General features: G+C 40.0%; 1 protein-coding gene across 1 annotated transcript; it reads left to right on the forward strand.

The window, feature by feature from the left end:
- The first annotated feature begins 4,253 nt into the window (after window positions 1-4,253).
- Window positions 4,254-9,680, forward strand: LOC141477239 (granzyme A-like). Its single transcript, XM_074166338.1, has 5 exons — window positions 4,254-4,338; window positions 5,069-5,216; window positions 6,864-7,002; window positions 7,813-8,085; window positions 8,860-9,680. Exons 1-5 carry the CDS (start codon window positions 4,278-4,280, stop codon window positions 9,016-9,018), a joined length of 780 nt encoding a protein of 259 aa, XP_074022439.1. The 5' UTR covers window positions 4,254-4,277; the 3' UTR covers window positions 9,019-9,680.
- Window positions 9,681-13,257: the final 3,577 nt, after the last annotated feature.

Genomic DNA, 13,257 nt, shown 5'->3' on the forward strand with positions numbered 1-13,257 from the left:
GCGAGAGAGACAACTCCGTATTGCAAACCTCTGTGTCTGCACCCATTTTGCACGCCTTGCTGGTAAACCACTACAAAAAAAAAGGCATGCGCTTGTGTGAAGAACTTAAAAAGCCTGGTATGATCTTAAGTACTTTTAGAAAGAATCAGAAATGTAACTTGCCCAATATAGCTAGATCTCATTTTTATTCAAGAGTTAGAGAAGAACAGCTCTCAAGATTGTTGAATGAGATTATAGCATTGAAATGCTTATTTCTGTGGCACAGAATCTTACTAGTTATAACTTGGTCTCAAAACATGTACATGATGCAACATAATGTAACACATTTCATATTTCAGAAGATTCTTCCAAGGCTCTTTTAGAAGAAAACATGTGACCCTTAAAATTCATCAGCTCATAAAAGAGCCAGATAAGTTACCCCAGAATCACTCTTCATCCTCCAGTTAATCCTGGGATTATTCACCCACTGGAGTTCATCTCCACAAAAACAGTCCTAGAGGCATAATTATGTTTGAGTCCTTTATGGCTTTGCCCTCCCACTAAGTGGCTACCTTAGAAAGCAGCATAAGGGACAAAATGGGCAACGGACCCATATTCTGATCAGCCAAGAGAAAGCTTGTTTCCAGATAATATCTAATGCTGGATTCTTTCTGCCAAGAACACTCAACTTCATAGAAGTAACATTGATCCGCTACAAAGCTTTGAGGACTCTCTGAGTTATTGTATTTCTCACTTGTGTTTCTGTATTACTATTTTTCTTAGATATCACACAGTAAATAGGTGAAATAGGAAAGCTGAGCAAATAGCTGAGGCAGAAATGACAACAGGTAAATATCGTGAGACACTGGTATCAGAGAAGAAAGTAAAATAGGCATCCCCAGGATATGTCCTGTCTCTTCCCCAGCGAGCCCCTGGGAGTGCATCCCCCAGCCACTGAGGGATGTGTCCAGGCAAACACACCGGAGTGGGGCTGAGGCTGGGGTGGCCCGGGAAGAAGACAGAGAAGGCACCCCAGCTCTGCCTCGCTGTGCTGCCAGCAGCTGCCCACCCTGCTCCACTCTCCTGCCCTCTCTTCCCCAGCCCTGCAGCTGAGACAGGGCACTGCCTGAACTCGGGCATCCAGTGGTTCTGGAAGGTTTAGAGCTGTGGTTTAAATTGGTCTCCTGGATTGGTCTCCTAAAATCACACCTGATGTGCACCTTTAGCACCACAGAAAGCAGCACGAAGGAAAAAAAGAGCATAGTCACTGGAGAAGAAAATGATCAAAACAACTGAGTATGAGATAAGGGACAGAAGCACTCGACAGTACAAAACAGAGCTGAAAGTGATCCATTGACCCATGGGCTTAATGCCCATGGGAAATTTCCTGAAAAGCAAAGGCTAGAAATAGAAGCTGGGTAGCCTCGATGTTCTTTTACTCAGGCAGTGGTTTCTGCTGAGAGAGTGGCTATGCCTCGTGGGAGCAGGGGAAAAGAAGGACCATTTTGCCTATGTATGTCAGTCCTCTTGAAGACCAATCGCTTATGCAGCAGAGAGAGAACTTGAAAATGCACTCAAATAGAGAGGGAAGTTTTGCTTTGACATTTCCTTTTACATGACAAAGGCAAATAAAACCTAAACTTGACCATAATTAACTTATTGCTATAATCAAAGCAGCCCAGCCAACTTGTTGTACACCCTAAAATTTGATGTCATTTCAGCCTCATCTACATAAATTATAAGCTGAAGAGGACACTCTGACAAAATCATTTGGGTACAAAACTAGAGGCTGATTATGTGTATATCAATCTGATCTTTAATACCTGTGCAATAAATCCTAGGACTATGTAACAGTCGGAGCTATTGCTCAGAAAGAGCTTGCACAAAAACCAATCAGTTGTTATCAAACAGTACTTTAGACTGCATGTTCCTAATTCAGTGTAAATGGTTTCTCTCAGGGTTAGGGGGATTTTTTAGAAGGCATGGGTATCCTAATACCTATGGAGTTACAGAAAAATATCTTTAGAAGTAAGGCAGATTTAGAAGTAAATAGGAGTGCATTTATATATTGAAAACATATAAACAGGCTGTAGAAGATTGGATTTGAGATAGGCATAGGTAGGCATACATTTATCTTAGTTGCCTGGAAAACATCTAGGAACATCTGCTAATGTTTTATTCTGTGCCTCCCAAATAGGCTTTTCTTGAAAATACATCGGGTAAACATAGGATGACACCTACCAAACCTCTTCACACTAGGTGTAGCACTTCATACAGGAATATCAAAGTATGAATCATTGTAGTACTATGTGGTTAAGCAGGTCTCAGCGTACAGGATTTTTGCTCACAAGTGCTCATCCTGATCATGTCTGTGCATAGTCTAGAGAGGAAACAATTTCAGTATGGTAAGACTGCTAATTAAGATGTCATGAAATCAGATGTTGGCAACTATTTATGAGTGCTAAATGAAAGAACAGTATCTATGATACCTGGTGATACTGTGTTCAGGAGAACAGTGAAAATAAAGAATGCCAGTGCTACAAACTGCTGATGGTTACAGGGGATGTGCAGGTAGTGAGGAGAAAAGTGAGAGAAAATTAAAAGCTTGGTGTGGTTTCGCAGTGTGTGAAGCTGTCACCATGTCACTCTGACTAGCCACAGCAGTGACAAAGAGCTCTGCCATCTCTAAAAACAGCTCCACATCTGCCTTCCTCAGAGAAATCACCAACAATTACCCTCTGTCCCAGAAGGGAGGGCAATGGCAAATTTGAGCCAGTTGTCTATCCAAATTCACAGAATCACAGAATCACAGAATGATATGGGGTTGGAAGGGACCTCTCCAGTTCACCTAGTCCAACCCCCCTGCCAAAGCAGGTCCACCTAGAGCAGGTTGCAGAGGAACATGTCCAGGCGGGCTTTGAATGTCTCCAGAGACAGAGACTCCACCACCTCTCTGGGCAGCCTATTCCAGTGCTCTACCACCCTCAATGTAAAGAAGTTCGTCCTCATGTTTAGGTGAAACTTCTTATATTCAGTTTGTGCCCATTTCTTCTTGTCCTATCCCTGGGCACCACTGAAAAAAGACCGGCCCCATCCTCTTGACACCCTCCCTTTAAATATTTATAAGCATTGATCAGATCCCCCCTCAGCCTTCTCTTCTCTAGACTGAAAAGACCCAAGTCCCTCAGCCTCTCCTCATAAGAGAGATGTTCTAGTCCCCTAATCATCGTTGTAGCCCTCTGCTGTACCCTCTCCAGCAGTTGCCTGTCCTTGAACTGGGGAGCCCAGAACTGGACACAGTACTCCAGTTCTACAGGTAAAACTCACATTAGGCTGGGCCAACTAAACCCAGAGGTGTGACAGACAGAACGCAGAAGTTTTCTGCAGACTGACTGTAGCAGGGCTAAAGTCTTCAAAAAACCTCCCAGGCTGTGTGGTAGTGACACTTCATTGAATGTACCTAGTTAGTTAATATTTGATAGAACATTTGATATTCCAAATTATTTAATATTGATGGGAGTTATTTCTATTATTTGGGTATATATTTGGGGTGTGTATATATATATATATATTTACAAGGCTCTAGCAAGATTTATTCAGTTTTCAGGACTCAATTCAGCTGCCTAAAACTGGGCATTTAGTGACATTTGAGATACACTGGATTTCCCAGATACGGGCACAGGGCTGGCAAATCTGACACAGCATCTACAGAAGAGCTCTGCATCCGAGGCAGATCTAAGACACCTTAAGACACTTTAAATGGCATTATACCCTTATCTCTGGGCCACTAAACCACACTCAGTGCTGTATGGATGCTCACATAGCATCAGATTGCTTGGCCCTGGGTGCTCCTGAAGAGCACAGATAACTCCCTAATGGGGAATGGGCTGGGATTCATCACTGACCTGGAGGCTACCTGGGGTGTCTAGAATGAAACTATATGTCTTCAAATGGGCAACTGAATCAAGCTTAAGTTTATATGAGCTGAGTCCCACTGTGTAACTGGACACGTAGTTACTTGCAAGGTTTTCATCCCAGTACTCATATATTAGCTCGCTGCAAATGCTACAGAGAGAACATCAAGGGGGGCAGATCCTGTCTTCATACCACAACAGATGATGCAGTTTCTCACTAACACTTCTGCTGTAAGCTACCCTGTTGTGGGGAGGAGGGTCTGGGTGAGCCTTTGTCACAGTTACAAATGTCAAATATCCTTAAGAGGAAAAACAAAACCCACATCCTTTTCATTTAGATATATATATTAAACAGTGACCAAGGGCAAACACCAGACAGAAATCATGGGAACCTTCCTCACTTTGTCCACCTCTGCTGCTGTCATTCTCCTGGTAATTTGTAGGGGTAAGTGCCCAGTTTGATCCTTTTGAAGGTAAATGCTGTGTACAGAGTTCCAGTTAAGCCAACATGTATCAATGGATACATGTTGGAAGTAAACACAATTATTATTTGAGTTCTTATTATTAGCTCTTTGCCATTGTCTGCATATGTTTGATCTTTCATACAAACAAAATAATTTCTGAATGGGTAGTATTAATTAAAGTTGCACAGAGGACAGGCTATTTGGAGGTGTTCAGAGGAGTTAACATAATGTTTATCTCTCCAGAGGCATACACATACTTCAATCTTTTGATTTTCTTGTTTTTCTGAAAAACAGGTTAATGTAATGTGACTTACACTATATAGCCTGATTTCCAGGTGTCTGCATAAGTCGTATATTGTACAACATTTATCACGTGGCGGATCTGACATTGTTACTCACAATGAAAGCTAAGAAATTAACCATAGCAGCGAACTTCAGGAAAAGAAATCTGTGCAAAAGCAACAATAATTTGGTGGTTTTCTTATCAAAGCTCACCCTACTGATCTAATTTTTATCCCATCGAAACATACAGAAGTAGTACTGCTGAGCAATTCTAAAAGTCTACCCTGAAGACCAGCATTGTTACATATGCACACACTTATGTGTCTGTATACTTTGTGATTACATTAACTGTTTTATCTAAGAGACTTTGAGTCTCTTACAGTATTTGTTAGCCCAGCTGTGTGTATTGTGGCTTATTTTTACTTTTAGGTTTGTGTGTGGATATCATTGGAGGAGCGGAAGTACCACCACACTCAAGACCGTATATGGCCCTAATCCAGGGAGCAGGTGGAAGCCTTATTTGTGGAGGAGCTTTGATCAAGGCAGACTGGGTGTTAACAGCTGCCCACTGCAAAGTGTAAGTTCTTACTCAAATTCTGAAATTGTCCCTAGTGAGTATTTGGTGCCTCTGATCGAGAAGGAAAGTTAGTATCACTGGTGATTTTGTACATTTAGCATGACCATGATCATGTTCTGACTATTGTGTTTTATAATTTATATTGACAAATATGCTTCACTGAGTAAAAAATAATAACAAGGTATACTGATCTTCTGAAGAGATATTTTACAAGCTTCTAGCTGCATGAAAGCACAGAGTAGCAACAGTGAAGTAGTGAAATTGGGGGAAGGGCTTATCCCTGTTTTCTCAGGCAACTAGGCTAGAAGACCAGCCAGTTTAAATAGTTGCTCAGAAAACAGAAATAAATTCTTGTCATTTTATTCTGTAAAAGACATGCAGTTCACCACAGAAAGAGACAGTATGTAGTTACACAGGAGCAAAAATACTCCAGACAGATGACAGGAGACACTGAGAGATGGATACGTCAGCCAGCCAGCCTTTCTTATTCCTGTCTGACTCAAGATGCAAATGGATGTTTGGCCCCGCAGAGTCTCTCAGCGAGGCAAGATGTGAAGTTTACAGGACACATCCCACCCCTTGCCTTTGCAGGGAGGACTGGAGCTGCTGATGAGCCAGACCTCACACAAGCTCTGTCAATGGCCTGCCCAGGACCTGCCCAGTGATTCACTGGACTCTGCAGACAGCAGAGAAATGTATCCATCTTTCCTGTCCCTGTACAAAAAAGGAGGTATATGGGACCTACTACAAAGAGAGCATAGGGCCCAAAAGCTGTCATATTAACATAAGGTAAAGAGTGTTTCCAAATGAGATCACATTTAAGAGAAAGTACAATAAATAATTAACCTAATGATTCTCAGTCAACAGTCAGACAGCTCGTAATATCTGAAGAAAAGGAGCAACCTCTTCTTCAGCGTTGTGTTCGCTGCAGTAAGTGGCAAATGAGGGCCAACCTACATACCTGCTAAAGAATATTCTCCCATTCAGCTGTAACGTACGTTGTTTTCCCACAAACAGCTATACCTGTGGTCTGATATAAAAGTCTTGCCAGGACTGCTTGACCAAGGAGTGCTGGACTCCTGGTTTCTATACCAGAGGGCTGCAGCAGGCACAACTGTCACCACTTCAGTATCTAAGTTGCAGAACAAGTTAGAGAAAGGGAATGAGCTATGTCTCACATGGACTCAGAAAACAGTGTTGAAATGGTGTTAGGGCAAAGCAATGATACAGTTCAATCCAGTCATGTTGACCTCTGAACTAACAGTTCTGTGAGCTATTCTCCTGAATTTTCAGCACAAATTGCAGAGGGCACAGTTGGTGAGATCACAACCAACAGTTGTATCCACTCCTCATTCCGTTCCCAAAGGGAGACAATAGGTGTAGGTTCAGAATCAAGTACCTGAACCCTGTCTATGTTCCTGGGAAGCTCAAAATAGGATAGTATAAATTTTGATTCATTGAGTCATTTTTTTTTAAACTCCTAGTAAAAACAGGGTAATCTTTTATATTTTTCTAAATTACTGTTGCTTTTCAGGCATGAGAAAATAGATTCTGTAGCAGCTGGACATTATAGCACTACAATTAACAGCAAAGAATTATGGAGTTATAGCAAGCGAATCCCACTAACCATGCTGTCTCTCTTCTCAGGGAAGGAGGCAAAGTTATTCTTGGAGCTCATTCACGGAAAGCAAGAGAAAGAGAAAAACAGGTTTTTCGGATTGCAAAACAAATTCGCTACCCATGCTACTATTCCGGTTCTAAGGAAAACGACATTATGCTGCTGCAGGTATAGACTTACACATCACTTATGGAATATGCATTTCCTACAATGTACCAGTTTGTTCCTTCTTATGAGGGAGATGAGCCAAGGGAGTTTCTGGTGACTTTTTTCCTGGGGTGACACAGTCTGGTCTGCTAATCTAGCAGACTGGGGATGCACTGGGAACTAAGGCAATCAACAATTCCTGTAATGTATGCTAATTCTACAAGTAGAAAAATTCTGGAGCTTGACCAAGATATTTCAATTTCTGGCTTTTCAGTGAAAGAATAAAGATTGTCCACAGAAAGAGTGTATTTCACACATAGTGAAATATCACACATAGTGTGGAATAAGTTTGTTTTGGTTTTTTGACTTTGTTACAAGTCCTAATGTTTTGTCTGAAAAACAGTTGTAATTAATAATTCCTGACTTCTCTGATTCTCAGTTTTGCCTCAGCTTCTGTGATTACTGCCATTTTGTCCTCCCAATGATCTGACAGCCAGAGAAGTAACATAGGGTATTTTTTTAGAGCTAATGTTTCAGCAGAAGCTAAATGGGTTTTCATGAGACAAAGAATACTCATTTTCCTCATTCTTATATTGATTACATAAATCCTGTCACAAAGAACTGAGGAATCTCAAAAAGGTGTTGCAGCAATCCCCCATTCCAATAATGGAAAAGATCCAATGGTTAACATCCTGTCACAAAGAACTGAGGAATCTCAAAAAGGTGTTGCAGCAATCCCCCATTCCAATAATGGAAAAGATCCAATGGTTAACATGCAGGGGCTTCTGTTAGACTCTGCCCTGCAATAACTATTTTCCCTATCTTCTACAGCTTCAGAAAAGAGCAAAACTTAATAAAGCAGTGAAAGTCATTGACCTGCCTACCTCAGATGATGATCTCAAACCAGGAACAACTTGCTCAGTAGCAGGATGGGGACAAACTCGCAATGATCCAAGAAAACTTTCTGATACCCTGAGGGAGGTTAATGTCACTGTCATCAGTAGGCAAATCTGCAATGACAACAATCATTATAGAAACAAACCTATTATAACAGAAAACATGATATGCGCTGGAGCTAACAATGGAGGAAAGGACTCATGTCAGGTAAGTATATTTACTGTCTATATATTTATTAAAAATAAAATATCAAGTACTAGCTTTTACACAGTTACAATTTCTGCCTCTCTTCAGGTCAATGAAGAATTTTATTAAAAATTAATGAATTTACCAAGGCTTGTTCTTCTAATCCTTAAAATCAAAACTTCTGATTGATAAATTCACCTTTACAGACTTCGGATATTTTGGATTTATCCAGGCATGGCAGATAGCTATTCTCTTCTTCAATAAAATGATTTTAATAGAAAAATGTCCACAAAATATCTTATGAGCCTATTCTCGATCAGCCAGCCTCAATGGAACAACTTCTCTAATGTCAGAGGACTTTGAAACAGGTTTTGCTGATAAAAAGCATCTTGGTTGGGCCCCAAGTCCAATGCACAACCGTGTAAGAACTACCACATTTTAAAAGATTTAAATATTGAATTAACAAAGTTACAAAAAAGGTACTGATTTCTAGAGACTTTCTGCTTTTCAAGAGGAAAGTTTCCAGCTTTTTCTTTTCATATTCAAAAAGACTTACTTTTCCTTAGCACTGAGCTAGATTCATTTCCCATAACTCACACTTGAAAGATCAGATTGAAGTCTTTTTTTCTTCTTTTGCTAATGAAAATCCTACCTTCCAAGGAGGAAAAAAAACAATTCCGCAATAGCACCATCTGCATTTGTATTTTCTCCATGCAACTGGTGCAAATTCTCTTTAAAAGAAGCGTTTTTTAGCTTTTGTGAATTTGAATGACAATTTTCTTTCCCATTTTCCAGGGGGATTCTGGCGGACCTTTAAGATGCAACAATGTGATGAGAGGCATCACTGCTTTTGGGAAGGCAAAGAAGTGTGGTACTGTTGATGGCCCTGGTGTCTACACTCGACTCACAAAGCAATACATTCAGTGGATAAGGAAAACCATAGGGGGAGCCTAATAGATCAGGCTTTGAGCAAGTGATTTCCTGCTTTGTACTTGGGTAATATCTAGTTTTGAAATATGCTTTTTAAAATAGCTTCATTATACCAGTATAAGAGGTATTCCCACACTGAATTTTAGCAGCTTGATGTCCTTATAGATGAAAATACATATGTCTGTTTTAAGGGCAGATGTGATCTTAACAGGGCCAGAACACTGTGCTCTGCTACAACAGCACTTGTAGCTTATACAGTCAGCCATGGAGTCATTCGACAGGTATTTGTGTCTCAGGCTTCCAACATTCTTGAGCTGCACGTTCAGACTGAGCTCTACATGGATGAGTATTTCTGACCAAGAATCTAACCCAGCTGGTTCTGTTCTCACTGCATGCTAAGTACACAGTGCACTCTTCTGTACCCAGACTTCTGCAAATAACCCTGAAAGTTAGTGCAACGCTAGGTACGACTCCAGGCACCTGAAAAACTTGGTAGTTTCTCCGCAGCAGAGCTCCTGATTTCACAGGTGTGGGGACTGGTAAGCTTCAGAAAATTAAATTTCAGCAACTGCTTTTGATTGTGGGACATAATAAGCGTGCATTTCCTAACTGTCTTGTATTTGAAACCTCTAGATTTCATCCTTTTATGTCCTTTGCATTTAATAAATAAATGGCAACAAAAATCTACTCTTTGCAGCTGTCAATTTATGTGGAAAGCTCTGTCTGTTGCAGTACAGATAGACTGTGTACACAATGTTTTGGATGTGCAATATGTTTACAGAATGCATCAAGACCAGCAACATTCTGTTAAACATCCTCCAGAGCAATGACAGAATGTGTCTCAGCTGGAGTATCAGTAGGATAAAGAGCTGTTCACAACATAAAACAATCTCAATTTTATGATGCCACTACTCCTGCTTCAGATATGCAGTGGAATTTTTAAGTACTTCAACAACCAGTTGTTAAACAGTAAACAGACCAGACGTGAAAAATGCTTTTCCTCTCTCTGTATTAACACACTAGCACTTACTAACATATATGAGCACTTTCAATGCCATGAACACCTCAAAAAGGGCTTGTTCTTATTTTGCGTTCTTTGGGGATTTCTTACTTGGAAGTAGGCAGTAGCTAAGAGAAAGCAGAGGGCATTCAAAAGGTGGACAAATCTTGTATTGACTTCAATTAAAAAATGATTGCTTAGTTCATCATGAGCAATTAAACATCACTTGTAAGCACAACATGGTAAAATACAGACTAAAACTTTTTTACACAACTGCCTTCACCTGATCTTGTTGAGAAGAAACACTAGTTTTGTCACAGAGGAATAATGAAGGATGAAGGAAGGAAAAAGCCTAAACTACAGGGTGAAGGAAGCAGAAAGCCTAAACTACCGGGATCTTTCCTGAAAGTTTTGATGCTGAACATCTTGTTTTACGGTTTCTGTCCATTACCAATGTTACACAGTCAGAACTTTTCACATTCCTTATTCTTATTGCTAAAATGTTTGTTCTGACTCTTGGGCTGAACACACAAATAAGCACACAAACACTGACACAGAGGCACACACAAACACAGGAGCAAAGCAGGAGCAGAGAGAACTTCCAGCCAAGTAAGACTGTGTCAGTGAAACTGAGAGGAGAATTTGGCGCACTGACTGCTACTGACATCCAAAGTGGTGACTTTGATTCTGTCTTCAAACACACAGGAAATAAGTAAGACAAGTCCAGACTTCTTCTATTCTTGCAAACTACCAAACCCTTGCTTAGGAAAGAACTGATTCTAAAAACCTTCAGAAAACAAAAATATCCTTATGAATCTAGTGAAAAGTCTGTAGCTGATCTTCGGGACAACTGATCACCTAGGGCTATTTCACTCTTCCCATACATTACTCTTACTCATTTCTTTCCTCTTTGTCCATTTTTTCACTGTCTTTCTTTTATCCTGCTACAGTATTTTGTTCGTTACTGCTTCCTCTTTGGTCCGCTTCTTCCTCTTCCCTGGAAGCCACAGGCAGCATCCTTGCCAGTGGAAAATCCCATTCAAAGACTATCATTCAGTATTTCTTCATTTTTCAGACAGTAGTTCTGACCAAGTGGGGTCAGAAGGAAGGAAAGGTTCTTGGTAAGAAGAACCAAGCAGCAGCAAGGAGACGGAACTGAGTTTTGATTTAGGCTGGGACTTTCTCTGATCAAGAGTCGTGAACCTATTTGCAATACAGCTCCACCACTATGGGATGGAGCCCACGCAAGCCTACGTACCAGCTAAGAAAAAGGTTATGATCATTCATTGTCATTTTGACATCCAAAATGTAACAACTTCTTCTCACTGTGGGTGTGTGAGATAACTGCGGGAAATGAACAGGAATAAACTGCATTACACAAACTAATGCAACATTTATGTAGGTAGCATCAAGTCAGATCATATAGTGGCTGAAGAATAGGGGACTGTCTGCTAGAGATTATTTAGTGCATTCATATGTGGAAACAAAAGGATTCTCTAGCCTGAGTTTCTTTAATCCATTTAATTGCATTACAGACAACTTTGTCATATTGACACATCCAGGAAGACACATGCTCTGTATGGGCAACAAAGTTTTACCTCTTGTAAAAATTATTTTTGTCCTAAAGTTTTGGATTCCATGCATTGTACACTGCTCAATCTTGGACAGGACTGTGGGGATGATGGCTTGAGTTTACTTAATCTGCTATGCCACTTCTGGACTCAGCTGCTAGTGCATACAGAGCTCAGATGCAAAACAAGCTGACCTCTTAGAAATGGGTTCTCACTTCTGCCTCCTGCCTCAGTCTGGGCCTGAACAATATACCAGGCCGGTAACAGACAATGACCTAAAAAATATGCCATACTTTACAGGCAGGAAGTCCGGATTTCACATTTGCCCATGACTTCGTATGTTAAGACCTTTGCAGAATGAGGCAGCTATGCAAGAACAACGAGCTACTTCCAGCAACTGCACACTCTATACCTGCAAGTATTCAGTAAAAGGTTATTGAAGCACATATTACCTGCAAAAGATTAGTAAAGCAGATTCATGCTACCTACTCAAGTCCTCAAATTCCTATTACAAGAACATAGTTATCTGCCATGTGAAATAAATTGACAGGAAAGGAGCCTATCTAGAAAAGAAGCACATCCAGAAAAGGCACTCCAGTATATGTTTAATTTCACTCCAGATTAGTCCCATTCTGGAATTTAAATGCATGCTTAAATGTTTTCTCAGACAGGGTCACAGAACAGAGCTACAGGTTACACATACGAGATTCTCTCAAATTTATGGGCTGTTGGTCAGTTCTACTGAAATCAGTGATTCTCCTACTTTTAGACATTCTGTTACAATACTCCTAGGGCAATACAGCTTGACCATTCAATAAAGATCAAGCATAATTAACTAAAAAATGAGCACTTCTCAGTCTGAAAGAAATGTATTTTCTTATTTTGACAATTGAGCATTCAACAAAATACACTTCATTTAAAACTGACCAGGACCTTCCCTACCACAGCCGCCCATCCTGTGTTATACAACTCTTCCTGTATTTGGCAAACCAATACCATTTAGGTACCACCAAAGGAAAGAAAGAGAATTTTGAGGAGAATACAAAAAATATATGAGTAAAGAGACTAATTCCACGGCTTTTTTTCCCCATCAAAAACAGAAAAAAATATTTTTTATATTTAAAAAAACTTTATTTAAAATACTATTTTGAAAATTTAAATCTGATTCTAAATGTTTAATAAAATCTGCTGCAACAAACATGTTCATATGAGAAGACAGGTACAGTACAAGTTATTTCCCATTCTTAGACACAAGCTTCTTGGTAGTCATTTCTCAAACAACATTCCCATTTTCTAACCTGTTTTGAAGACCACACGAGACGACATCAGAAACCAGCAGCTTAGTAGCAGATTTATCGTAAATTAACATATTACTAGGTAAAAAAGATGAGTGGTCTCAACCTGCCAGACCTAAAGTTAGCAACCACGTGATTTATGAACAGTAGAAGATGAGGTTTTAAAAATGATGAGAACTAAAGACATGACAGTTTCACATTCATTTCCAGAGTTACTTGTGCCTCCATTATCTTTGCCTATCTCTTTTCATGCATTTGATCACAGCTTAAATTTTTCATGGGCTGACACTGCTCTACTCCCCTAATCTCACAATCTTCCCCAGCTACAGGAAATATTCTAAATCAATTTCCAGCAGAAAAAAAGAAAAAAAAAAAAACAACCAGAAATCCAAACAAT

The sequence above is a fragment of the Numenius arquata genome, chromosome Z (genome assembly GCF_964106895.1).
Source record: "Numenius arquata chromosome Z, bNumArq3.hap1.1, whole genome shotgun sequence".
NCBI classification, from domain to species: domain Eukaryota; kingdom Metazoa; phylum Chordata; class Aves; order Charadriiformes; family Scolopacidae; genus Numenius; species Numenius arquata.

Bases quoted from the DNA above. Each gene is read 5' to 3' on its own strand.
- LOC141477239 (XM_074166338.1), top strand. From the start codon at position 4,278: ATGGGAACCTTCCTCACTTTGTCCACCTCTGCTGCTGTCATTCTCCTG. The intron at 4,339-5,068 runs GTAAGTGCCCAG...TTTTACTTTTAG, and splicing joins TCTCCTGGTAATTTGTAGGG to GTTTGTGTGTGGATATCATT. The intron at 5,217-6,863 runs GTAAGTTCTTAC...CTCTCTTCTCAG, and splicing joins ACAGCTGCCCACTGCAAAGT to GGAAGGAGGCAAAGTTATTC.